This window comes from Apis cerana, linkage group LG11, assembly GCF_029169275.1.
Source record: "Apis cerana isolate GH-2021 linkage group LG11, AcerK_1.0, whole genome shotgun sequence".
NCBI classification, from domain to species: domain Eukaryota; kingdom Metazoa; phylum Arthropoda; class Insecta; order Hymenoptera; family Apidae; genus Apis; species Apis cerana.
In genome coordinates, this window is record NC_083862.1 from 15,043,094 (window position 1) to 15,070,208 (window position 27,115).

At 40.0% G+C, this 27,115-nt stretch overlaps 3 protein-coding genes and 2 long non-coding RNA genes across 13 annotated transcripts in view; 2 read left to right on the forward strand and 3 right to left on the reverse strand.

Annotated features, from left to right (window-relative positions):
• Nucleotides 1–4,780, reverse strand: part of LOC107995892 (uncharacterized) — a 22,630-nt gene extending 17,850 nt beyond the window's left edge. For 4 of the 7 annotated variants that reach the window (XM_062082405.1, XM_028665698.2, XM_017053624.2 and 1 more), the window contains exons 1-3: nucleotides 4,447–4,780; nucleotides 3,625–3,798; nucleotides 3,287–3,541 (exon numbers count right to left, since the gene is read on the reverse strand). The gene's annotated coding sequence lies outside the window, so the exon portion shown is untranslated. Of the gene's footprint in view, nucleotides 1–440; nucleotides 3,201–3,286; nucleotides 3,605–3,624; nucleotides 3,799–4,446 lie in introns of those variants that run through there. The other 3 variants (XM_028665697.2, XM_017053623.2, XM_062082403.1) reach the window with 3 other exon arrangements.
• LOC133667016 (uncharacterized) lies at nucleotides 4,014–5,518 on the forward strand. Its single transcript, XR_009832080.1, has 2 exons — nucleotides 4,014–4,079; nucleotides 4,211–5,518. It is a non-coding gene; the product is annotated as an uncharacterized LOC133667016 (long non-coding RNA).
• On the reverse strand, nucleotides 5,325–16,688 carry LOC107995901 (tubulin-specific chaperone cofactor E-like protein). Of its 2 annotated transcripts, XM_028665770.2 has the most exons (7): nucleotides 15,005–15,090; nucleotides 10,481–12,697; nucleotides 9,367–10,398; nucleotides 8,749–8,918; nucleotides 8,331–8,439; nucleotides 7,940–8,044; nucleotides 5,325–7,693 (listed from the first exon to the last, which is right to left on the reverse strand). In XM_028665770.2, exons 3-7 carry the CDS (start codon nucleotides 10,384–10,386, stop codon nucleotides 7,541–7,543), a joined length of 1,557 nt encoding a protein of 518 aa, XP_028521571.1. In that variant the 5' UTR covers nucleotides 10,387–10,398; nucleotides 10,481–12,697; nucleotides 15,005–15,090; the 3' UTR covers nucleotides 5,325–7,540. The 2 variants fall into 2 exon arrangements, with proteins under 2 accessions (XP_028521571.1, XP_016909127.1); XM_017053638.3 differs by lacking the exons at nucleotides 10,481–12,697; nucleotides 15,005–15,090 and adding an exon at nucleotides 16,464–16,688.
• The window catches only part of LOC107995804 (uncharacterized), a 20,440-nt gene continuing 6,704 nt past the window's right edge, over nucleotides 13,380–27,115 (forward strand). The window contains exons 1-6 of the long non-coding RNA XR_001765655.3: nucleotides 13,380–15,248; nucleotides 15,425–21,168; nucleotides 21,273–22,063; nucleotides 22,174–22,274; nucleotides 22,378–23,463; nucleotides 23,549–25,725. This is a non-coding gene — a long non-coding RNA (uncharacterized LOC107995804). The remainder of the gene's footprint in view (nucleotides 15,249–15,424; nucleotides 21,169–21,272; nucleotides 22,064–22,173; nucleotides 22,275–22,377; nucleotides 23,464–23,548; nucleotides 25,726–27,115) is intronic.
• Nucleotides 17,501–25,631, reverse strand: LOC107995739 (protein stoned-B). Of its 2 annotated transcripts, XM_017053394.3 has the most exons (11): nucleotides 25,044–25,631; nucleotides 24,049–24,967; nucleotides 23,803–23,971; nucleotides 23,523–23,721; nucleotides 22,952–23,446; nucleotides 22,642–22,876; nucleotides 22,365–22,533; nucleotides 22,115–22,229; nucleotides 21,606–21,924; nucleotides 21,310–21,520; nucleotides 17,501–21,226 (listed from the first exon to the last, which is right to left on the reverse strand). In XM_017053394.3, exons 1-11 carry the CDS (start codon nucleotides 25,629–25,631, stop codon nucleotides 21,082–21,084), a joined length of 3,564 nt encoding a protein of 1,187 aa, XP_016908883.2. In that variant the 3' UTR covers nucleotides 17,501–21,081. The 2 variants fall into 2 exon arrangements, with proteins under 2 accessions (XP_016908883.2, XP_061938386.1); XM_062082402.1 differs by having other exon boundaries at nucleotides 17,501–21,520.

Sequence of the window (27,115 nt, forward strand, 5' to 3'; positions counted from 1 at the left end):
GTGTTGATAGGTTTTGTAGAAATGCAACGTTACAACGAGAAGTGGAACAGTTTGCGCAGCAAACCGGCGCGTTCGGTTTATTTATAAACGTCCTCCCGGCTTTCAAAATTCCGATCCCATCCATTTTTTTTTCGCATCCACTTCCAGGTGGGGATCGATTTTATCGCGACACAACTGCACTTCCACCTTTTATCTTCGTCGTTATCTTTCGGATCTATTTTTTTTTTTCTCTCCCATTGATGATTTCCTTTCCGTCGAAATCTATTGGATCTTTTTTTCCAAATAACGAGAGTATAAAAAAAAAATGGAGGAAGTGTTATTCGATTCAATTTTCAATCGAAGGAGTGGGGGAGGGGGAGAGAACGGAGAGAAATTAATTATCAGTCGATGAGAAGCGAATTTTTCCCCCCTCCAGAGATAGTTCCAATTAAAATTCTTACTTGCCGTCACTCTCGATCAACTTTGCCCGAAAGAGGATGAAAAGTTTGTCGATCAGTCAGGTGTTCGTTTCACGAAGGAACGAAGAGTTGTTCTCGTCGTCGAGCCTTGCACGCACTAACGACACTGATTTCGCGGGAAGCAGAATGTTGTTAAAATCGGAAGACTCGAGTAACGAACTTTTATTTCTAGATGCTCGTCTTTCCAATGCAGCGATAAATATAATTGGACAAATATAATGCAACCGTGGATGCACTTTTGGATGCGTTTGCCGCAACAATGGTTCTGACGAACTTATTTAAAAAAGAAAAATAATAATAAACTTTCACCGTTCCTTCAATCCTCTTCTAAAAATGGGTAAGAAAATCGTATGGAAAATTGGAAATATGAATTCGATAAACGAAATTCTTGGTGTCGATGATTGCAGAAAATTTGCAAGTTTTCGAGTTACGTCATTGTCGAGATGAATGAGCGAAGCGTACTGCTGGACGGTCACTTTCCACCACTCATGATTTCTCGTTTCTTGTTTATTTTCGTCGAATCGCGAGAATCGTTCGAATCGAGGGTACGTCGAGGTTTCAAAGGATATATCACAGGTCGATGGGGTTTTAATCCAGGTCAGGAACGAGTGGAGATCCCTTTCGATGGGGTGTAACGTCGAGGAAAGTCGTTTGACGAATCGATTTATCGATTTATCGAATCCTTTAAAACGAAAGAGATCGGCGCGTATGTATATTCTTGTTAAAGCGTTTTACCAGAAATTCGATTTTTTTTTCGATGAAGAAAGACGAGGTTTCTGGGTGATCCGGTTGAGCGAAATTAATCGTGGATCGTTGTCGAGGAGAATTCGAACATTCTTCCGAGCATTTGCCCTTTTCTCGAGATATTTCAATTGAGATCGTGATCCCATCGAGATTTCATTTGTTCGTCTTGGTTAGAAGAATTCTCATACGGGAAGGAAAAGTTGGCCAGAAACGATGGAAAAGGAATTCTTTCACGAATTAATCGAACGCATTTCCAGATCTCGTCATACGATGATACTATTTTTAATATTGGATCGATGAGAGATTAATATCCAACTCGTGAATTTATTATAAGTTGGCAATCCATTTAAAATTCTTCGAGAAAATTATTCTCTCCATATATTCGATAAATAAATAATTTCTTCAATTTTCGAATTTTTCTTTTTGCATAATTTTCCGTGAAAAATAATCCTTTAAGTTCCCTCTCTCTGTTCATTTCATTACGAAAATTCATATGTATATTCCGCCAGCACGTTAAATCGATCCGATATTTATCGAATGGAAAAAAGCACGGCCTTATTTTGAAAACTGGAACTTCTCTTCTATTCCTTCATTTCCTCTTTCTGAAACATTATACGATCAATCAGCGTTGATTAATCGAATTGAACCAGGGCGGTTGCAACCTCTTTTCGAATCAACGCCTATTAATATATAGTAGCCGCACCCAATTCTCGGGGAAACACCTTCCATTCCTTTTCGTTTCTCCAACAGGACTGAGAAGGAACACCGACAACGGTGTGTCGCTTGTTCCGTGACCTTTCCTAGTCTTAAATAACGACTCGTCGCACCTTTGACTCTTTACTAAGAGTACTTGGTCTCTTCATGCAAATTTTCCACCTTTGCGTGCACGAGACGTGTTTCACGGTGAAATAGACGCATTTCGATTCCACCGAATCCTTTTTTCCCTTCGTGTTCCTTGCCTAGTTGGATTCGAATATAAGAATAAGTGAAAAAATGCTTGGAGATTATTTTCTTGAAAGGGATGCTTTAAGTTTAACCCATTGACGGTACTCGATACGCTCGTGAAACCCCTCGACTATTCACGCGGAGACCGAGCACGCTTTCAGGACACGCGAAGAACAGTTTTGCGTCCCCTTGTGAATGACGAACGATTTTCGAGGAGTGGGGGAAAAAGGAGAGTGGGGATTGTGAGCCGAGGATATCAACGAGAAAGCTTTCGAGCAAAAGGGAACGAGCACGATTAAGGGCAAAGACGTTTTTGAAATTACGAGGTTTCTGTTTAAAAAAAAACAAGAAAATAAAAGAAAAGGAGACAGAGAGAGAGACAGAGTAGATACTTCTTTGTGGGCGGATAAAGAAGTGTACGGATGATCGGTAAAGAAGTTTTACACGGATGAATTAAGAACAATCGGTACAACGGCGATAACAACGAGAACCGATGAAAGCTTCTCGAAAAGAGAGAACGAAGGCGCGAAGGCGAGACCAGCGCACGCGTTCATGCCTTCCACAGAGCGGCGGTGATCTCGAAAACTGTAGGGGTCGGTTAGAGCCCTCAGGTAAATAGCTGCTAACAACTTTTTTTGCGTTACGAGGGAAAACCACGCGCGACTTTATTAACGCAACCGTGTTGGCTTCCCACCGTTTACCACGGCGCCCCGTACCCATCGTCCCTATTCGACGAGGCATGGACGTCCTACTCCTCCTCGCTCGTATCAAAATTGAAACGATCGAAGGAAGAATTCGTTCGAAATCGAATCAATCGTAGACGATATTAAAAGAAAAACGGGACGAACGAGTAACGATCACAATTCAACAATGGTATCCTGCATTTGAACGACCTCGAGGATGTTGAAAGAAGTGGGATGATGCGAGTAACGAATCGCTGGTTCAATGTCGAAATCAGCCACGGAAAGATAGATCGCTGGGATCTGTGGTTGGTCACATCGATCGTCGAATCCTGCCCTGGGCACACTAATATATAAACGCGGACAATAGCCACGGAACGAAACAATTGGAATTGTTCGTGGAAACAAGCACTTTTTTAAAAGCATCGAGCTTAATTCTGTCTTACAACTAGTACTTACCCCAGTGTCGTGTCCTCCATGCCAACAATCGGGAAGCAATCGATCCCTGGTTCCCGCTCTACTCCATCCTCCCGGATCGGCCCGTTTGATCGTCGTATCTCTCCTATTCTTCTTCTTCTTCCTCTTCCTCGTGGAAGAACGTTCTCTCGGCCTGGGCCAGCGGCGTACCGTCACACACGCGTTCTCTGCCCGACAGCTTACATCTTGACGGTCCGTGCCAGCTGTGTTCCGCAGGAGACACGCTCTCTCGGCCCTCTGCAGCGACATACGACGACCCACGTCCTAATCATACTCGCACTCTATCCACCGCGCACACGTTCTCCTCGCTCTGCCCTTACCTACTGCCTACTCCGATCCAGGGACGCATCTCTCGTGCCCGAAACCATGGTCCGAGAATGCATCTCGACCGCCAATTTCAAAATTTCTCTTAAAACCATTCTTGTTAGTAACTGATAAATAAAATTTCCTTTTCGTTACGAAACTTTGATTTTTTTACGAATTATTGACATCCTCTGACAAAGAATTATAAATTTTTAATGGCTCGTAATATAAAATTACGCGACATTTGAATAATTCGAGAATAAATGAAACACAAAAATAAATGAAAATAAAAATGTAAATAGTAAGTAAAAAGTAAGAAAAAGCGTGATTCGAACGAAGAATGAAAAGTGAAGAAAAGGGATAGGGTATCGGGATCAATGTGGTCCTCCCTGTGGACTTAGCGCACAGTAGGGGCGCACGCTCCTCCAGGGTAGGATTAGTCACGATCCCACTCGGTCGTAAAGTTTCAAAGGTAAAAAGAAAAAGACGGAACGTAACGAGCTGTCATCTCGTATCGCTCTATTATTCCGGATCAGATCACATATCACGTATAGTAACCGAATAGAACTTCATTGCGACGTTAATTGTTTGTTCCGTCAACAGATTGCAGACAGACGCTACAGTTTCCTCCCAATCGATTCTGGCGAGAGACTCGATCTGAATTCGATAGATAAAAACGACAAAAGAATTTCCTTTAGGGAAATAAAATCGAGACACGATTGTAATTTTTTCTTTTCTCGATAAATGTGTAGAAATGGATTTCAGGCGATTATAATGAAAAAAAGGAAATGAAAAGATACTAAAATATTAATAAAAATTTAATACATATAAAACTTTACCTGACGCATATAATTTTTTATTCTTCGTATTACGTTATAAAATGGTTATAAATTCACCATTTTACTACTCATTGTTCACTTTCTTTTATACTTTTCTTTTTAAAAAGATATATGCTAAAGATATTTGCTAAAAATATACAATTATATTTAATGAATATAAAATTGGTTAATAGATCGAGTACTTTTGTTTGAAATTAACGAGTTTGCAGGGTGCTTGAGTTTACGCATCCAGCTCTGTATCTCTTATCGAATAAAATTACGCGCTCCTTTAAGCAGGGCTGGCACTATTCGCCAAATTACCTCTGAAAAATATTTATCAACTGACAATTAATGCTTTAACGTTAGATAATTTTTTTTATTAATATCTCATTTTTCTTTTCTTTTCTTATTGGATTATGACAATTAGTCGTTATTAGAACTTTCTCAAACAAGACTGATTTCTTTGCTTCGTCCCACCAACATGGCGTCACCCTTAAGGCTGTAGTGGCGCCAAGCATTGCTTGCGATCGATGCGCTCATGAACCAGTGAAAATATATATATCCTACACAATAAATAACATTATTAAACAAATAACAACGTTCGATTAACAAAATTAAAATTATATTTTGTCCTATTGAACCACTTTACCTTAATTGCAAATAATTTATTTCAATCTTGAAACTATTCTTTGACCAATTAAATTTTTGAACAAAGAACTTCGTGCTCAATTTTTTACATTTATATGACGAACTTAACGAATGAATTCATTAATTCAATCTGCATAATCATTTTTATCCTTCGATAACAATAATATTCCATAAGACGCAAAACCAAATAATAGTTCAATCTGTAATGTTAATTATTCTTAATTTATGATCGATGATCGATAACAGGGAAATAGGGGTTGTCTCATATAAAGATTTTATTTCGTTAGTACGTACACATTTGCGCCAGCACAAAAAAGGATCGTATCATATAAAATGAGAACAATGCAGTTTCCTTTTCCGAGACTAGACACAATATAGAGGGCGTGGGGACTCAGGGTTATTGCGTTTATACCCTTCGTTTTTTTTCATGATTACTTGCCGTATACATCGATCAAACGACTTGACACGATACGTATAATTCATCAATGACCCTGAGATCCAATGAAAAACGGACACGATACCGCATTTGATCTTTCGGAGAAGTGTCGACCGACTCTTCATTAATCGCGCAGTGCTGATCTTTCTTTTTCTTTTTCTTTTTTCTTTTTTTTTCTTTTTAAATAATTTTTACGTCATACGTATTGAAATATTTTCTTGTTTATATCTCGTTTAACGTTCTTAGAACTATAAAGTATTCCAATACTACGACTCGATCACAGTGAAACACTGGCTGGTCAAGACACTACCATGAAGAGTCGACGAAGTTGCTTCGTATGTATAAATTTATGATATTTACAAGGGCAGTGTTAGAAATATTCGAGTTAATGCTAATAAATGGCAGGCACTAAGCGACTCTTCAAGGTTTCTCCCTTGCAAGCGGAATAAGCCATAACACGCAATATCGTTGTTTTCTTCCTAGTGTCTTGTAACACGCTCGCTAATGATTCTCATTCTTTCACTTTCTTTTGTACAATTTATGAATTCCATACAATAGAAAGTACACTGAAGGAAAATCGTAAATTATCTGTTAAAAGTATAGAAACATATTAATTGCGCTTAAATTCATAGTTATCGCGCATCGATAACCGACAAGCTTAAGTACACATCAAAAAATGCATGAAATTATATCGTGAATTATATCGTTATGTTTATCCCTTTTTTTTTCCTTTTTCTAAAAAAGCATCAATGTTTGCATCTTTATACTAAACAATGAACATAAAGATGTAAAAATAATCCATAATTATCGACTATTACATTTCATTAATTTTTTTATGGCCTGTGTAAAAACATATATCGCGCTTTGAAATTGCTGTTCAAGCAGGAAAATAAGAATTTTTTACATCGGCCAGAACGAAACTTTAGTCGTTGGGACCGAGAAGAGAAAATTGTGTATGTGTATGTGTATGTGTATATATATATATGTTTCTTTTTATCATTGTCCGTGATTCCTTTTTTTTTTTGTGTCTTTCTCGTACCCAATTACGATCTATAAAAATAATTCTCTTCGGCATACACATCTTTATCATACTTGTCACATTGTTCCGAAGTATATGAATTATCTTACGTTTCAAATGTCATCCACGAAGCTAATTCAACTTGATCTTGATATTCAACGAATCTCCTACCATTACAAAATCTTAATAAATCGAATTTAACATTTTACTAGATAACAGTTTTCTAACACGATACATTTGGCTGCGGAATTAAAAATATCACTACTGGTCGATCAATGTATTCTTTCATTTTTATTCGATACGCTTGCGATATTTAGCTCTACATTTTTTCTTTTTTTTTTCCTTTTTCTTTTTTTTTTTTCTTTGATTTTTCCTATTTCATATCCAAATTTCACAATTTCAAAGTTTTTTTTTTTTTGTATAATATGGTCAGCGTATGAACTTTCTCATTTCTTAGCAATATTCTTCTTCTAATTATTCGAAAAACAATCGATAAATTGGATACTATTTAACTAAGTGGATAGTTTATATTTCTATCTTGATAGATTTGACTGCAATCTACGCTAACGATTAACATGAAGCTTCGAAGAGAGTCGTAATATTTTTCTTACAAACGCATTCACTAAAATCGTTTCCATTAAAAACGTTGCATAGAGTATATACGAATAGCTGCCTGTACGTGAAAATTTAATTTCCCGTTCTAATTCATCCAAGTATTGTAAAAATTTTAACTTTAAACTTTCTCTCGCAGCCATTTCTCGCGCACAAACGCGCCTTTTAATCGTATCATTATCAACCCTTTTTCAACCCTGAAGAATCGATAAGTATATTTTCTAGAACAATTATTATTTCGGCGTGTGTGTAATATATAAAAAAATTCCGAGTTTCTCCACGTATAATTGATCCGCGATCGAAATCTCGATATCTCATTCACTTTTCACTGGAGGTCAGCAGGATCCCAACAACTGTCAGGTATGTTTCATATCGTCCGATGATTCGCTTGAGAACCTTCTTCATGAACGAATGGAAGACGTTGTCGACGACGTCGATACAAAACGATTCAACTTGCTGTCGATAATGATTTCGTCGCCGTTTCGTATATTGTACCGATACAACTGTTTGTTCGGGTACAGCATCTCCTCCGGTCCGTATTGCGCCTTCATAACCTATAAAACAGATTTTTCAAGAATCAAGACGAATAGGGGGCGGTTGCGTCGCAAATTTTAGTTTACCTCTAAATCGTTACTATTTGATGGGAATTTAATGATGCAGGAATGATGCAAGGGAAGGGGGTAGAAGATTCTTATATCGCGATTTCGTGCTTTTTATGAGGTCTCTCAAGAAACCAAACGTTCTGCAAGGCATAAAAAAAGGGAACGTGATAAGACGATAAGTTGACAAAATGGGCTAACCTGATCCACGTAAAAAAGTCTCATCCTATTCGCCGGGATTTTCACCATCGTTTCCAGTTTGGTTTTTAACTCGAAAACCGTTCTGTACACGTCTATGGATCGAACCTACAAGCACCATTCACATTTACACCAAATCCAACGATCGATATAAAAAAAAAAAAAAAGAAAGAAAAAACCACACCTCTTTCAGCTCGAGCTCGCTTCGAACTTCTTCGAAACGTGAATTGAAAAACCTGTCCCCTCCCCTCCCCTCCTCTTTTCGAGTAAATAAGCCGAATGAATTGTCCGATCAAAATATATATATATATATATATATATATGTCACGGACAGCCAATATAATCTTTGAATTTAATTAAATGGACGTTAATTAAATTCGAATCGTAAATTTACCTCGACTAGGTCTCCGTAAGTGAATGTGACCTTGACCCTCTTCTCAGGTGTCAGGTCGACGTGTACCAGAGGATCCAGTTTTCCGTGAATAGCCACCAGCTCGGAGTACCTGAAAACAATGATGGGCAACAGGGTCAAGAAAAGAGGTGTTTGTTCCACTGGTTGTGGATGACTATGACCGTGAAACTAGAATAACTTTATGGGTAGCCAGTTCGTGTACTAGAATAGAAACGATCGAAGCAAGGACCGAAATGGAAACGGGAACTGAACTCGCAAGACGGATCATTAGCGACATTCGAACGACAAAGCGGGGGAAATATGATACGTATATGGTGGGAGGAGGGGATAGAAGTGGAGAAGTGGGAAGCGAGAATGTAAACAAAGCGCAAACAAAGATCGTGACCAAAACAACTTCGACCTTTCCGGCCTGTCCGCTTCTGGTTTGTCCATGTAATATCGAATGAAGGCCCTTTCGGCATCCTCGCGCTCCTGGGAGGATATCACACCGCCGCCGTTCAATGTCTCGACATTCGGAAGTCTGGCGATTAACAGTTGCCGCCTCTCGTGCTCCGTGTATTCTCGAGGACTCTGAAATTGGCCAATTAAACTTTACTCCCTCCTTTTCTTTCCCGTCCCGTCCATCGAAATTACCACGTAATAATTAGACTTTATAATTCTTTTTCTTTTCTTTTCTTTTCTTTGAATTACCTTCGATCGACTTGATGCGACCTCTTACCTGTTAATTTTTATTTAAGAATTATTTTAACGGAACGTTAAAATTTATTTTCTGAAAGACGCGACAACGAGTAAACTGATCCGCTTGATCCCGTGCCAATGTGTTGACTCTAGTAGTAGCGCACAGTGGCGCGCACTAGATAGAAAGCTATCCTACGATTTTTACCATCTTGGCTCGCTCCTTATCGTCTTCCATTTCTATTTTCTCCTTCGCTCGGTTATTTTAACCGATCGACTCATCGATTTCGATGAGCTAGGAGATGCTACGTTATTCTAAATTTTCGACGGAGCAAACATTTACCTCGAAAAGAGGGCAGCCCTGAATCCTCAGTGATTTAAGCGCTGGAAACCTGGCAAGCCGCTCGACATCGTCCCACGTGGACAACAGGGTGCCGTTCACGTTCAGAAACCTTAGCTTTCTGAAAGGATCGTGAGACGACCTGATGGTCGTGCCACTCGATTCCGATTCCGACTCTGATCTGTCGTAATTCAATTTTCCCTCGCTGAATATCCTGTTCCCCTTCTCGTCCACCATCGATGTGCCCCCCTCCTCCTCCTCCTCCTCCTCCCTCAGACTGTTCATATTCTCGTTGTCCTCGCTCAGATTCTCCGCCCCCTTCTTCGAGCACGGCTCCTCGTTCGAGTTTCTATTGTCAACGAGAGCCAACGACCTTATCGGGCACTCGGCTAGCACAAGGCTCTCGAGATTGGGGAATACGTAGCCAAGTTTCGAAATTTCGTTCCACACCTCGACGGGGTTCCCGGTGAAGTGGAGCTTTTTCACGGACACGTTCTTATTCTCGGGTAATTGATAGTCCAGGTCGACCGTCTTGTACTCGTTCAACGAGAGATGAAGCTCCTCCAGATTACGAAGTAGACGGATCAACCCCTGGACCGTGGACCAGGTCACCCTGGTTCCGTTCAACACGAGATTCTTCAACATGTCGTAGCTCCCGTGCTTGATCTCGAGAACCTCGGCCAGACAATTGAAGCTAAGATTCACGAATTTGATCTTGGGCATGTGCTGCAGAATACCGAACACCTCGGTCCATTGGGACAGTTTGTTTTGCGCGAGGTCGAGCTCCTCCACGTTCCTGCATTTCTTGCTCAGTTTCTCCGCGTCGTTCCCGGCCGACTCGATGTCGCAGTCCTGCAGCACGAGCAACGCCGGCACGGTGTGCCGGGGCGACTTCTTCGGGATGAAGATGCTGACCGAGAGGGCGGCCTTCGGCGAGCTCGACTCGGTCTCCTCGTCCGTGAGGGAGCAGTCGGTCGTTGAACTGCCGTACTTAAGCTCCAGCGCCTCTAACAATGACGGCATGTTTACTGCATTCTGAAACCGATCACCAGTTTAAATGATCGCCCTTCCTTTCGATGTATTTTTATAATTGGTATTATTATAAAAAAGGACATACGTGTTGATACTAACTCCATTCTTTTATATTTTCTTTAACCCGTCGTCCTTTAAAAATTCTACATCGTATATTCTAATATCGATTGGCATCGTGATCGGTATAAGTGCAGCGAGAGAGAAGAGAGACAAAGAAAAGTTTCACGAGATGCAGGAGACGGCTTTTGTTATCCAGAAAAGGAAGAACGAGAAAAAGGAAGAGAGGAAGGACAAGAGCAGCTGAGACAAGGAAAAAACCCGTGGATCGAACGGATCCTCGAGGTCGGGCTATCTGGTCTGACCATATCCGTTAAGGTCGTGTATATTGTCTTTTTGCGCATAGGAAAACCGGTACTGGTTCCCTTGTTGTTGCTGGAAAACGATGAACGAGCTTCACCCACGCGATTCTCCTGTTTTATTCCCACCTCTTTGGACAAAAGATCGTTCCAAAGATAATTCTCCTTTCCGTCGAACCTCTCGAATGCGAATCGACGTGTGTAGAAACACCGATAGTTCGAAAGGTACAAGAAAAATAAAGCTAGAAATTATCTCATGGTGTACGCTCTACACGCATGCGCCGAACGTTTGAAGAAACTATCGTTTCACAACGGAACGAATAGTCGGATTGAACGCGTTCGACTTTCACCGAACGCGTTAAAATTATATCGCTCTTATAAATTACTCGAATTGACGTTTGTCTTTGAACCATCATCTATATATATATATATATATATATATATATATATATATCTATATATATATATATATATATATATTCAATATTCTTCTGGCGTTGATGTCACATCACGGGATGGAAGGATAGAAGATAACGAGGACAAAGAGGAACTGGGAGCGGAATGCGGCAGTTTCTACTCGAAAAAAAATTCGAGTAGAGAAAGAAAAACTAAAAGTACGAGTACGAGTGCAACGAACTGCGACGAGGACGATTACGGAATATCGCGACGGCGGCGAGGGAGGGGAGGGGAAGAGGAGAGTGGGGAGGGGAAACGTTACGTCAATTTGGCGGAGATCCGACGTGCCAGCCGTCGGTCGAAAGAAAAAACGCGTCCACGAGGCTCGAGCTTGGAGGCAGGCCAACTCGTGTCGTTTCCATTTACACGAAACTTTTTAACCATTGATTCGTCTCTGTGTACATATATGTCGCTCCGCGATCGCCTTTCTAACGGCGAATTTATCTTGTTACGTTGCTCTCTCGACTCGACGAGAAAAACTAGCCGTCTTCTCCCGTCTATATATCCGTACAGCTTGCCGTACGGCAAGAGGGACGCAACAGTTTCATCCCCGTGGAAAATCGGTGGACAGAGCGATGGAGAGACAAAGGTCCGCGCGATCCGCTCGACGCACAGCAGTGGACCGGCATAATAGTCGTTGTTGCATTATAGTCCCCGGCTTCCCCTACGTAATCGCGATATCGGTTCAACGGCCATGCGAAATTAACTTTCTCCGGACGGGTCTGGCCGAAGCCCACTAGAAGCAGCTCGATGCACCGTTGTAGCACGCTAGACGGATTTACTAGCGAAGTGCTCGAACCGCTTTCAAACCGATTCGATCACTTTTAAACACCTCTCGAACACGCCAAAGTGTGTTAACCGATTCCTCTGGCAGATTGGCTTGATTTGATAACTCGACGTGAATGGGACGGTGCGTGCTGGATATAATGGCAATTAATCCAGCGGTATTACGTAGAGAGCGATATAAATAACAAGAGATAAAGCAGTTGAGGATACTCGAGGCTGATTTTATATCTTTGGTCCACGTCGATAGGATATTTTAGTTGCGTTACGTTGCGAGGGTTAATTGACGTAGAGAGCAGCGAGCAGAGGTTGTTTCAAGTACTTATTTCTGCAATATATCGCATCTATAATTGGATCTTTCTTTTTTTTTTTTTTTAATCGATCAAAAATGTTATTACAACGAGAATTTAGATTACGAATTAAAATTAAAATTAAAAATTGAATTTAAAAATTATTTACCGTTAAATTTATAAGTTTCCAGTATCTTGATATCGAGCCAATGGTTACAAAGCGTTCGAGCGAATATTAAAAGCGAATTGTGGGAATTAGGATTTGAGTTGCCATTTCTGGTACTGGAATTGGAACAACAGGTCGGTGGATAGTCACTGGATAGTTTTGGGAACACGAAAGTTACTTCACGGTGATTCCTTTTGGAGTAAAAAGTTTGGGGGCATAGATAAAGACCGATTCATTTGTCCAAATGAAATCTGAAAATATTACATATCGAATTGTTAAGAAAAATTTTAAAAAAGTGTATTTTTATTAAAATCTTACTAATAATATTCATACATTGAATTAGTAGATAACGTACGAACCAAGTTATACAATGCATTGGATTGCATCATATACAGTTGCAATTATGGTTTGTTAACTAGTTTAACATCGGAGCAGGGTAACAATGCTAAATGCGACTTTCTCTTTTACCGATGATTTTACTTACCAACTATTCGCACTCATAAAATTAATATTACCAACCGCAACGATTGTTCATTGCGGAAATTAATTTAACTGAAAAATCATTAAATCAGACAAGAATAATAGCTTCGCGATATCTGAAATTTTTTATTCTAAAATTTTATAATTAACACGTTTATCATAACGTTATTATTTTGATGTGGCAAATACGAAAATTATAAATCTATTTTAAAAATTTCAAAATATATAATTTGAATTCGATTGTATATTGTAAAATATACTTGAAGAGTTAACAGGTTAAAATCAAGTTAGCGTGCAAGTGGCTTGAACAGCTGATGATTCTTCAAGTTCTGGTGGTAGTTCAACGATATTAGACGAATTTATATCTCGCTCCGCACGTGGTAATGCACAGCTAAATATAAGCTACCAATGACGGTTACGAAATGTCAAGCAGAAGCTGCCGAGTACTGGGTCAGTCGGAAAGCTGTTTCGCGCGTGTCTTACAGCGAGCGATTAGTTTCGAGATATATCGATATTTCAAGGATGATCGAATCATTACGTATCAAAATACGTATTGCTCTTCGTTATATTCTGATATTGTTACGGAATTATTGACATATACGTAATTTCAATAATTATCGTTTCTCTCGTGTGATTTAAAAATGTACAATTAGAAAGTTATTACGAAGCAGAAAAATCTAAAAAAGGTTCTCTCGAATCCATTTCTACCATAATTTTCTTATAATTATCTTCGTTCAAAGTAGTAGTAGGGAATAATAAAAACTGATAAACGTCACTTTCTAACCAAAGGCGAAACAAATATTTTTAAGCAGAATATATCTACAACTTTTTATCGTAATGAAGAGAAAAGATTGTGTTCTGTTCGATTCAAGAAACTATCGAAAAAATCGATAATCGAGATCTATTCTTTTTTCGAAGATTAACGGGAAACTGATAAAAGGAAATATCGACGAAAGTTCGCTGGTGGCTTGTATATACTGCGCAAATGCTCTCCCGCCTCTTGGAATATTACTCGGTTGCCCAAGGTTGCCGTTCGTTCTGTTCACGACTCGAGCATTATGCACGTGTATAGATATATCAACCACGCATTTACAACGATACACCTCTACATATTTACGATACACGCGTAGTAGATCTATCTCTCTAACGTCCACACACGATATAAGAGAATACATGTTTCCTAACCTTTTCTCTATTCCGTTACATTTATTTCATGTGCATTTTTTTTTATTAACCAAATAATTAACTATTCAATAACTCAAATTATTTGATTAATTAGAAAAATAATAACGAAGAACTTTTTCATTCTTTTTAAAACGAAATAGAAAAAAAATATCGAGTAGATTCATAAATATTTTTTCACACTCTACTCTAACAGGTTGAAAACGTGACACGGTAATGGGTGACGAAATTGGGAAACTCTGCGCGCGCAATGTACCTATTCTTTGTTCATTTCTCGGCTTTTAAGAGCACGTCTCGCATCGATGCATGGCAATTATTGATATGTGTGTGAAAACCGACAAGAGATACATTGAGCATCGTTTATTATATGCACATAGGAATATGTGCACATACTCATCGGTACTAGGGCCTCTCCCTTCGGAACTGTCGGCGACGGTTCAGTAATGCTGGTCGCTAGTACGATACGGATCAACGATTTAATGTGAACACACCAGCAGCCTCTCTTTATTTCTATAGTCGAATCATTTCACATCGATCGATCGTTTCTGTGATACGCGGAATCTTACTTTCCCTGAAACTCTATTTCTTTTATAATTGCTTTTTTCATTTTTATTTTCTGTGAAATCTGTTTTGAAAATCAATTTTACGCACAAAATATATTTTACCAAATGAATCCTAATGGAAAAAAGGAAAAAATGATTATTCATCTATTTGGAGAAATCACTTTCTTTGTAATGAAAAAAATATGTTATTTTAGAACATTCATCGATGATAAGAAACGATGATGAAACAAAATCATTTCTAACGTTTATATTAACGTGAATGAGCACACTAATTACTTCCTATTTTGAAATGTGTTAAATATAAATATAAAATATACTTCTTCATATACGTACAGTATATATAACTCTGCTACGAGCACTTCTCACTAGTTAAGAATAGATTAAAAAATTGATTCTTTAAAAGCTTAATAAATAAAATGTAACTAAGCACGTTGCTTTCTAATCATTTATTTATGAGACTATTTTCAGCATCGAAATGCATATATTACAATCGTAAACGTGTTATAGAAGTGTGTGATATTTGTGGAGTCGATTTGGTCTTCGTTTACATAATCTACGTCTTCTACAAACGTACAATGTATGTAAAATAGCCGATAGAATTTCTCTATACTGAAATTTTTGAATTATATTTTTATTGAATTAATAAATGGAGAGGATAAGAACGATATGTTATCATCAATTTATCACGATTCATCGATCTCATAAGATAACAATAAAAAATTTTTAACCATTTCAAATATTTTTGTTTTTTAGAGATGATTACGAATCATTTGAATTTGACGTCAAAAAATTAATTGCACAAAACGAAACGTTGTCGTTTAATGTGCATATATTTCGCGTTTCCTTATGTCTGAACAAACGTGTTAAAGTACTGTTCCTTTCAATTGCATTGTCCTTGAGGTTAGAAGACAAGGAACGACGCAATTCTCACAATTAGTGCCTCTCTATTTAAGTTTCTTTCACGCTCTATTATCATCCAATTTTAATGCCTGTTGAAAATATATACTAAAATATTAATAAAAACCACATTTATCAAATTTTTGATTTGTTTCTTTCAACTTAAGTCTGTTTATTCATATTTGCGAATATTATATATTTCTAAACGACATCTATAATTTACGACCAATGAACCTTTGCTACTGTCGATAAATCAGTCAACTTCCTAACGTATCATGAAAACCTTAACAAATTTCGAAAGTTAAATTTAGAACAATAATCGTAAGAAAAGTAACTAAAAAAATAGTTCAAGAAAATGATGACTATAATGAAAATATAATATTAACAGCTGTCAAAAGCATTTAGAAACGTAGATTGACGCGCGCATACAGCTGATAATGATTATGTAAGATATACAACGCGCAGTAAAATGTCATCCATTATACGATTATATCGTAATCCAATCATCTTCAGAATTTTCGAAGAAAACGGATTATCTTGAAACAAACAATCATTACGTGTTTTTACTTTTCCGAATCATATCCTCACATGTCAAATAATTGTGTCTCACAACGTACGATACTTCAAATCTTATAATTAGAGCTTTATGCTCGAATTTCAACCATAAAATTCGCTAGAATCTCTAGCTAGTGATATAAAGGAAAGAAAAAAATTCGTTTTACATGGGATGCTAGGTGGATCGATCGAGCACAAGTTTGGAAAGAATGAATGAGAACGGAATGAAGACGTTGTACAAGAATATCACGAAAGAATCGGGTCAAGGATCATCTTGCCACTGAATGACAGATACATTATTATTTTTTATTTTACAAGAGATAATACAGGTATTACTCACTGTTTCCTCGTCTCACTGCGTGCTTTGGACCTCCGATATCGCTCCGGTATCCGGTGGTTAACAATCGACGAGGCTTGAGAAATATCCTGGTTAGAAGCACTCGCGATTTTTGCCTGCGATCATGAAGCGAGATCGGTTTGTTGGTTGGTCTAAAAGGGTTAGAAAAAGAAGTGGTGTCGCTAACGGACACACGAACGTGCCCCGCTCGCCGTCCACCGTTGAACTGATTTCTGGCTCCTTTGTTTAGTAAACAGAAACAGCTGAGCCACACTACTAGTTACGAGAGGTAGAGGTGGCGGGAGCTTGATCCACTCTTCCCGCACAACGCTCACCATACTACGCAAGCGCGTTTCTCCGCAAGCGTCACGTGGTCTTACATGTTTAACCAATTGGAAAATAGCATTGCGGACAGTATCGTATTGCGATATATTACACTGTAGAATTAAAATAAAATATTATTCAATAATATTAAATCAAAAATATTTAATAGATATAACTAATTTAAATAAGATTTTTAACATAAAATTATGTTCATTATTAATTGTATTATTATCATTATAATTATATGTAATGCAATGTAATTGTTCTTATTATCATTTCATTTAAAACCGTATAAAAATATATTTTTAATTAAATAATAAATATTAAGAATTTTATTATAAGGAAAAAAGGCATTAATTAATGCAACGGAAAAAAAATTTTATATAAATTAATTGTAAAACGCGAATTTATAATACATCGATAATGTAGAAATATAATATATATATATAATTGACATAAAACTTACCATCAAATCAGAAAATCATGAAAACACCATAAATATTCTTTATTTCATTATGCGAAATATAAGATATATCTAAATTTGGAATAAAATTCAATGAAGGAATAATAGCAAAATTCTGATACAAAAATTTATAAATTTACCAAGCTAAAAGAAAAAAGTATGAAATAATATTATTATTAATGTAATTTTGTTTGATAATAATTAATTAAAATCTTGTGATGTTTTTCAAATAATTGATTTATCATTAACCCAATTTCATCCTTTAAACAATGTTATATTATTTATTGATACATAGAATTTATCAATAATACCATTAGCTAACAGTATTACACTTGCCTCTATTTCTTCGAAAATTGTCATTTTCTCGTTCCTTGTTTGCGAAATTATAATACATGTATCAAAGAGCAGTTTACTTTCTTTGATCGTCTTTTTTTATCTGTTGAAGTTGTTTGTCATACATCATAATTAATTACTATTCAATCACAATTACAGATCATACATACACGTATAATTACACATTACGACATTACATACATGTGTTTCTGTATTATATATTTATATATGTATATTTATATATTTATAAATTACAGATCGTAGATTAGAGGTACTCTATTTCGATATCTTTGGGAATGTTTTGACACTCTTAATCTTTTTCTTTCTATAGTCGATGCCGTTAGAAATTATTTGTAATAATCGAAACGAAATATATTTTTCTACTCGTCTTACGTGCTTTTCGAGATCAAATTTCGTGCACATGTTTACACTAAGCATTAAGAAAATCTAAAATATTAATTAAATTGCATATTTATAAATATCAATGAAGAACTAAAACATATTTTTTCTAACATATTTAAAATGCGTTATTTTTTTTAAATCATCAACATCGTTTTCATTACTGATTTTCGTTGACATTTATTAGGTTATTGCACTTGATAAAGAGGTTAAAGTACTTAAATTTTGTTGTCAAATAACAATTATTACTTTAACTAAAATATATCGAAAAATTAGTTCGTTAATTCTTAACACGTCTTGTAAAAAATTTACCTTTTAACATTTAATAAAAATTTCCATAGACAAAATTATCGATCAACCTGTTATGATAGCTGAAAATGCTGCGAAGAGGCAAAAATACATTTTAAGGGGTTTTTGTTCCTTCATTGATCGTTTCTTACCACAACGGACGTTTTTTCTAAATGATATTTAGTATTGATCTTAATACGATTCAATTAACTGTATCTTTACAGACTCTTTACCTGTACAGAACATTTTCTTTTATGTTTGTTCGTTTTAATATTAATTGTAAGAACAACAACGACACTACTAATTTTTTTTCTTTACAATTAATCATTACAGGTTCAAGTTAACATGATTATATCTAATACCTACATAGTTTAATAATTATATGTACGTAAACGAATAAATTTGACGTGATATTTTTCGTAGCAGCAACAAATGGAGGTCGTATAGATTCAATAGAGGTCTACTTTATCGACGCATTAATATGTTCTGGATCAACAACAGGATTCACAGCGTTTTTAAAATTCTTTAATAATTATTGCTTTGACGTGAACTCAGATATTCTTCGAATATATATATTAATCATAATTACGATTGATGAATTATTTTTTACAAAAAGCTTTCGATTTAATATAATAAAATAGAATATAAAATTGAATATTTTTTTTTTAACAAATAAATTAATAAATATAAAGAAAATAAAATGATTTAGTTATTATTATGTCCAAAATTTAAGTTAAGACCTCTTTGCAGGGATGAAAAATTCAATGCTTTCTCTTGCTCTCATCCATTCGTTCGTTTTCAGTCATACTTGTCAAACATCGATAGACTTGCCAATATCACACACATAACCTCTAATTTAAATATCTTTTCTAAGATATCTATACATGCATCGTGTTTAAATAAATCTTTCCCTTTAGATACACAAACGCCATCTTGGATATTGCACAAATGTGCAATATTACACACAGTTGAGATCACGAGCTGGAAACGTCATGTCCCGAGTCGAATTTTTCGCGAAAAAAATCCTCTCAGGATCCATTTAATGTACCAACGCAAACAGACCGTCACGCCGCAAGTGGAAAAGCTTTGCACTGTTTCAAAGAACGCAATGCAGTCTTGTGAATTAATACATTACATGTAATGTTTTCATCTTATGGGATGTATTGGCTGGCACAGTTAAGCAGTATTGTCCGATGTGCTTCATTGGATACAGGAAAATAATTTAACGAAGATATTTATATTCGCATTGACACGGATCAGAGTGACAATCTATAACTGACGGTATTAATTAATAGCTCTAACTGTTTATATCTTACTTGGCATGTCGATTGACATTTCTATACGTCATTAAATCGATTAGCATTATCGGTTAATTGCTAACCTAAATAGACTTAGCATAACGTATGACTAGTGAATCAACACCTGACATGTCATACGAGTTTCTTACAAGCTAAGGACTAGAATAGACTCTTCTGATCTCCTTTGCAGGATGAAAAATTTCTAACGAAAAATTGAAAAAATCTCAACGGAAACTTACGTGACTAGATTTTTATTTTCCTTAAGTAAGTAAAGTTATTATTAATAAGATCTCGCACCATTTCTTATCTATAGATAAATAGATTCTTTTCACCTAACCTTACGCGGGATACATATTTCGATTAGCCACCGTTAATGTCAACGGTCATATTTTTTTTTTTTTTTTAAATAAAAGAAAATGAAACGAAAACTTATATCTATGACACGTTATAATATATCGCAAAGCGTTTGAACATATTCTTGCACCTTTAATCTCGCACAAGAACAAAATATTAAAAACTAGATTAATTGCAGTCTCCCATGCTCGCATTAATAATTTATACAAATTATATGTTCGCTCTTTGCCTGGCAAAATTCTCGATACCTATTTCATTATTATTATTTACTTACATTTCTAATAACCGACGATTATTCTGGATAAACTACATTTTTTGGAAACGACTAGATAACATTTGATATAGATCATCTGCAAGCTTAAACGATAAGATATGCGCTGCACGTTTCTCCGAATTATAACGACTTTCTTAATTAACAACTATTGTCCTCTGATCATCGTGTTGATACGACAGTCCTTAAACGAATTAAACATTTTAAATACACTTGATGATTTAATTCGACAGAAAATAATATAATTAATATAAAATGAACAAATATTTATACACAAGCAATTCTTATTTGACAAAAATAGAATAGAATTAAACAATGTAATGCAATATAATGCGTAACAAGTGAGTGATTACTGAATTTTAAAAATCGTTGATTCGTCTTTGAAACGCGCAACTTGAGCAAGGCAAAGCTCTTCACCGCGAGTGTGTATTACTACTTAGCAAGCTAAACTGAACGTAAAATCGGTATTGTCCTCCCTTACAAATTACTTCATTTCATACGTACATTTCATTTAACTGCTATGCGTTACATGAACACGCAGTGACGCCAGGCGTTTCGCGGGTCGTAGCCATCCAAAAAAACTTGAAGTGAACACCAACACGAACGATTTAACTGTTGACTGTTTAATACTGATGTGCGTTCGGAACTATCAATACTTATATATCTTCGTTTCCTATCTTATAGGGTTACACGCGATTAACCCTATAACGTGTTGCGCTTGATCGCGTAGAAATTATCCATTCGATTTACGCTGCGACTCGTAAAACGCCACGCGCCCAGTCACAGGCATCGTTCTGCTTTCTGTATACATCTTATTATCATTAACAAGTAATTCTTCTTAAATTTCGTACGTGTTACAGGTTACCTTACGTGGTTACCACCGACTTGAAATTAATCGGAAGAATCCGAGTCAGATTCCGCGCCAGCGTCCGACGCTTCGCCTTGCGTTTCAGGCGTTGTTTCAGGAATTTTTCTCGTGTAAGTCGCTGATACGTATGCTCCTGGCCCTTCGCCTTGCGTGTGCTCGATTCCAACTCTGATCGACAAATAAAAAATTGTAAAAATCCCTTGTCTCTTTGCAGATGACGCGTGCTTAAGGTATCATCGCAAGATCCATACCTGTACTCGTGTCGCGACAAATTCTTAACATACTTCTCCGGTGGATTATCACTGTCGTGATTCTGAAAGCTAACGCTCCTTGCCGTCGTGTGAGATACTTGGGTTGCAGGCATAGTAAATTCTACGTAACAGTATTCGGCCAAATTCTCAGGGATCTGATCGTAAGAGGTTAGGGCCATTCTACATATCAACTGGTGAGTCGTGTACGCTCCTGAGAATATATATTATCGATGACGTTACAAAACGTTCGAGAATAAGTTTAAAAATATTTTAAAGATTTAAAATAATGCTCGTACCTTGGCCTTCTTTCGGTAATCTGGGCATTCTCCACACAATGGCACGATGTTGATGCTCATACTTCGCTTGTCCCGACGTTACCTCCATCAGCTGAGGTTCTAGGTTATCGACCGCGCCCAGAAATCTTTCGATACCCTTGATCTTTCCCGTTCTTCTATGGGCTGATTTTACAGATCCGTATCTGAAGTGTTTTTCCACCCTGAACAAATATATCCAACACTCTGGGATCGGGAAACGGACCATCACGTCTTCGCAAGGTACTTGGCCCAGTTTTCTCGACGCGAAACCCGGCACGAGAATATCGGCTCTCAATTCTACCTATTAATTAAAATAAAGAACAGGGTCAGAGCGTGTGAATATCGGAGCGAGGCCGTGACACTATCGTCAAAGCAAAAGCGGATATTGATTCGGTAGAATACAAGTGCAATGAAGTTGGATTTTTATATAGTTGGAACATGTATGTTTTTTTCTTTTTTTTTTTTTTTTTGTGAATGAAAAGTGACATTACCTTATTACCGGTAATGCACATTACAGCTTTAAGTTGAAGAGGAAGCTCTCTGTTTTTAGGAGGCCTTACTCGAAATCTCATAAGTTCGATATAACATGCATCTGGTGGCTTGAACCTTCAAAAGTGTTAGTCACGTGTTAGAGACGCAATGCAGTCTTTCGTTAGTATCGTTGTAGTTATCATTTGTGAAAATATGTATTATCTTGTAAAAAGATTAATTAAGACTGGATAAATACATTAAGATACGTACTTTATGATTCTAGATTTTTCATACTCGTCCTGCTGAACGCAAGAGTGGAATTCGACGTTTTCAAGCCGGATCCATTCCTCGGTCACCACTGGAATTATATCGTGTCTACCTACTACCTCTTTTCCCTGACGCCACATGTCGTTTATTCCCAACTCTACATCGGGCATTCCTGATATAATCAAAATTGTGAATTAGAAAATTTCAATTTCAATGATAATCTATACGATACGATAAAATGTATTCCAAGAAATTGACAAAGCAATCTGGTCCTATTTACCGGAAAGAAAGCCCAAGAAGAACAATCGAACACGAGCTATCTGTTTCTCAACCTGACCTTGCGCGTTCTGTTCCACGTATAGTTCATCTACGACTGTTATCTGCACATCCTCCGTCTTATAATTAAGCGCTCGATCTCGATGAGCGGGTAATCTGAACAGAGCTTCTTCGATCGCGCAGGAGAACTGTTTCATGTCCTCGTAGCATTGGGAACCAAGTTTGAACAGCTCGGAAATCTATATGAAAAAAAAAGGAATTCATCAATTTCGGAGAAGAATTTTATATCTTACAACGCAGAAACGTCGTCATACCTGTGGCGCGTGTTCCACAGGAAGACCAAGTTTCTTCAAGTCGCTTCCAAATTCCTTAACCCCCTGATAATCACCCTGAATGGCGTACGCGGCAAATTGACTGAGCTTATTCGTTAATCTTTCCGCTTTGGTTACCTGACCAGGCCGTACTCCGGGTCGTTCCTTGTAGAAAATGTATTGCAACTTCACCGTAAATATTTTTCCATACTGATCAAACTGTTGCGCTCCGATATCAGAGACCGAGTAAGAAGGGACCAGGGGCAATTCTTGGAAGGGATCCTTATCCTCCCTGCTGTTGAACAATTGAAGCACAGGATTGTCGCCTTGATAGACCAACTTGACGAAAATTTTCTTCCAGAATCGTTGACCGGTTATCTTTTTCTTGTTAGGCTGGCGTAGATGCATTTCCCAACCGTCACCAGTGTACGTTACCCTCGGGAAGTCTTCCAGAGGTTGGCTAACGTCTTCGTCGAACAGAGGTGTCGGAGGAGTTTCCTGGAATTGGGATAGAGGTGAAAACGTAACGTTCATTTCAAAATAAATCCTCTACCATAAATAATGAATACAGTACCTGAGAATCCGTCCTAGTGATTTCAGGTTGAACAGTTTCCGTGACAGGAATGGCGTCTTGCGCGGATCCAGATTTGTCGAAGGGGTTGAAACGTGGCGAGGTATCGACGTAGGCGGTATTTTGAGGGCTCTTCGGCGGTGGTGCCAGTACAGGGACAGCAGCTCCACCTTCGGTTCCAGATTGATCACCTTCTTTCGGTCTTTTGAACAGGAACAACGAAGATACAATGCACAAGCGTACAATTTACACGCGAGACAAAATTTAAAATAATAATTCTTACTTGATGAACACGCTGAAATCCGGCCCCGCGTCCGAATCTACAGACTCGGTTCTCTTTACGCTCGGTTCTGGTGGAGGTGCGGTCATGCTCAAGAACGAATCGAACCCGTCGCTCTCCCCGAATCCTGTCACTGCCGTCTCCGACCCCGTTGCCGAGGAGTCGCCCCAAACTAGTATAAAGTAATACGTAATCTTTGCTCTTCGAGGATGATAAATAAGATTGATAAATAACAAAAAGTTGGTTTACCATCGCTGGACGTGTCCATGGCGGTGGGCCCACCGCCGAAAGCGTCCAGGAAAGGATCGCCCGCGTTGGTTTCCTGTTCCGCAGCCTTGTCAAACTTGGAGGCAAAAATATCGAAAGCATCCCCGCCGCTCTCTGCCGTTTTGCCAGCTGCCAGATTGTCCAACTGTTCCTCGGGCTTGTACGCCTCGCTGCTAGGGAATTCGGCGCCGGGGGTCGGGCTGGTCGACCTCGCGGTATCGGTAGGCTCACCAAAGTCGCCGAGCAAGTCGGAAGCGAAAGGCCCGCTGGGCTGAGCGGAGCTGATCTCCGAGGTCGTGAACAGAGACTGCGCGGCGGACGTTCGCATGGGCGTGGAAAATGGCGCGACCACGGGAGGAGTCGTGTCCGCGACGGAGAAGAACGTGGACTCGGTCACGGACGTGGACGATTGTTCGGTGGTCGAGAACAATTCGCTCGACGACTGCAACGCGTCCGCGGCGAGGTCCGCGTCGACACCGGCCCTCTCCGTGTCGCTTCCCACGGCGCCCGTCGTCGACGAGACCGAGAGTCTCTTCTCGCTTGCCACGGACGCTGTCTCTTGAAACTCGTCCGCCTGCTGAACAGGGGACGCCTGCTGCTCCGTGATACCGACGAACGGGTTGTCCTGGGTCGTGGCGCTGATCAGCGTCACGCCGGTTCCCGAACTGGTCGTGTCCTCCGTGATCGTAGAAGAGGAGAATATGGTGGTAGTCGTGGTGTCCGTGTTGGGCGCGTCGAACAGATCCAATATGTCCCGATTCTTCGGTGGCTCGACCGCCTTGCTGTTGTCGTCGGACATCAAGTCGGGAACGTTCGAGTCGACGTCCAAGAAATCTGCGAAACTGTGTTCCGGTGTCGGAGACGGAGAGTGCATCAAAGTTGGGCTGGGCGTTCTGGTTGCCTGTGAGGATGAGATCAAGATTGAGTGGAATTAGAGATTCGTGTACGTACGTTATATCGCGTGTATATATACGAACTTGTAGTCGATCCAGAAGATGATTCGAAGTGGCGTCCATCGCGCCGGTCACGGACAGGATCAAGTCTTTGGTGTTTTTGGGAGGTGCAGGAGGTTGCGGCCTGGGGGGAGGGGGCCTAGATGGCGCCGCTCTCGCGTTCTTCGGCTGCTGGGCCGGTTGCTGCACGGTAGCCGGGGACGGTGGTGGCGCCGTCTGGCCGAAGAACTCCTCCGACGAATGGGAGGAGAGCGGCGCGTCGAACAGATTCGGCTCGTCGCCGCTCGTCACGAATATGTTTTTCGCCTCGGTCGAGAAAATGTTGGCCGTGGTGGCGTCGGTGGTCGCCGCCTCGAAGCCGGTGCTGGGCGCGCTGCTGTCCGTGGCGAACGAGGCGAACGGATTCGTCGAGTCGACGGTGATTGCCGACGATTGGTGATACGATTGGTCTCCGCCGAAATTCAGGAACGGATTCTCCCCGCCGCCAGATGTCCCCGAAGCGTCGCCGAAATCTTGGAGGAACGGATTGGACGCCTGGCCCGCCATGTTGTCGTTCGACTCGATCCCGTCGTAGTCGTCCATCAAGAAAGGGTTCCCTCCTTTCGAATCCATGTTGGATCGAGCGTGGTCGAGTTCCGTGGTGAGGATGAAACGGAAGCGTCGTTTAAAGGTGGTTCAAAGGGAGCGAAAGAAGAGAAAGAAGAAGGTAAAGAGGAGATTATTGATATATTGTGATATACGAGTCTCTTATTTCTCCATTAATTCGGACTCGAGCAGCTTGAGCTCGGTCTTGCCCGGCCCCAGACTTGCGAAACTCGTGTCGAACGGATCCACGTCCTCCCCCGGAGGGAAGCTCTCGTTCTGCAAAGGGGTCAACACCTTCGCGCCGGGATCTTGGGGGTCGTCGATGCACAAGAAATCCCTCCTCTCCTCGGCTCTTGGGTCGAAATCGGGATCGACTTCCGGAACGACCGTTGCGTTGATCACAGCCGTGAGCGCGATCGGGACGGGGCGAGCGACGGGTATCTCGGCAGGGATCTGTTCCAACTCGGTCTCGAGGATCTTCAGCTCCGCCTTGCCGGGGAGTATATTCGTCGCGATCGAGGTGTCGAATGGATCCTGGTAGGAGATCTCCTCGTCCTCCTCGATGGTCCTCCTCGTCTCGATCCTGGGCGTGAGAGGCTTCGCGTCCACCTCGATCCTCTCGTCCAACAGACTCTCTTGCCTCTTCTCCGCCAATCCCCCTCCTCTCTTATTCACCTCCTCGAACTTTTTCAACACGGAACTTTGCAACTCATTTAACCTGAGATCGTTCGGCCTTATCGTGAAATCGCTCTGCCTCCTGACAGCTCCTCCCTCGGCACGCGGATCGAACTCGTGGTCGCTCAAGCTGTGAGGCAGCCTCGTCGGGTGATCCTGTTGCCTCAACAACTCCGACTCGATCAACTTGAGCTCGGTCTTGCCCGGCGCTACCTTGGCTACGAAACTCGTGTCGAACGGATCGACATCGGCCGCCTCCCCCTCTTGTTCCTCCTCCCCAGGCAGGTAATCCTCGATCGATTTTTGCGTGTAGTAGGGAGTGAGCGGCTTCGAGGGCAGCGCTTTCTCCTCCTCGGTGGTCGCGAGCAGATCGGGCCGTTTGGACGGTGTGGGCAGCTCGAACGCCACCGCTCTCGGCACACCCAACTCGAGCACCTCGGGCCGCGACGATCTTCGATCCACGATCCCGACCTCCTCCCCCCTCCCCTCCTCCTCCTCGCGCCTCTCCTCCTGCGCTCCCTCTCCTCGAAAATCGACGGTTCCAAAGGGAAGCTGTCGCTCCTCCTCCCTCCTCGGGTCGAAGTCCTCGTCGTCCAGGGGGCTCTCCTCTCGCCTCTCGCCGAGCAACTCCTTCTCGAGGAACTTCAACTCCGTCTTACCGGGCGGTATCTCTTTCACGGACGATGTGTCGAACGGGTCCACGTAGCTCGAGATGTCCTCGAGGGGCGCGATGGGCTCGTCCGCGAGCTGGGTCAAGTCGGTCGCCGACCCGCCCAAGAGATCCCTCCTGTCGCTCCCGACCTCCTTCAACAAACCTGTCTCGTAGTCCCGGTTCA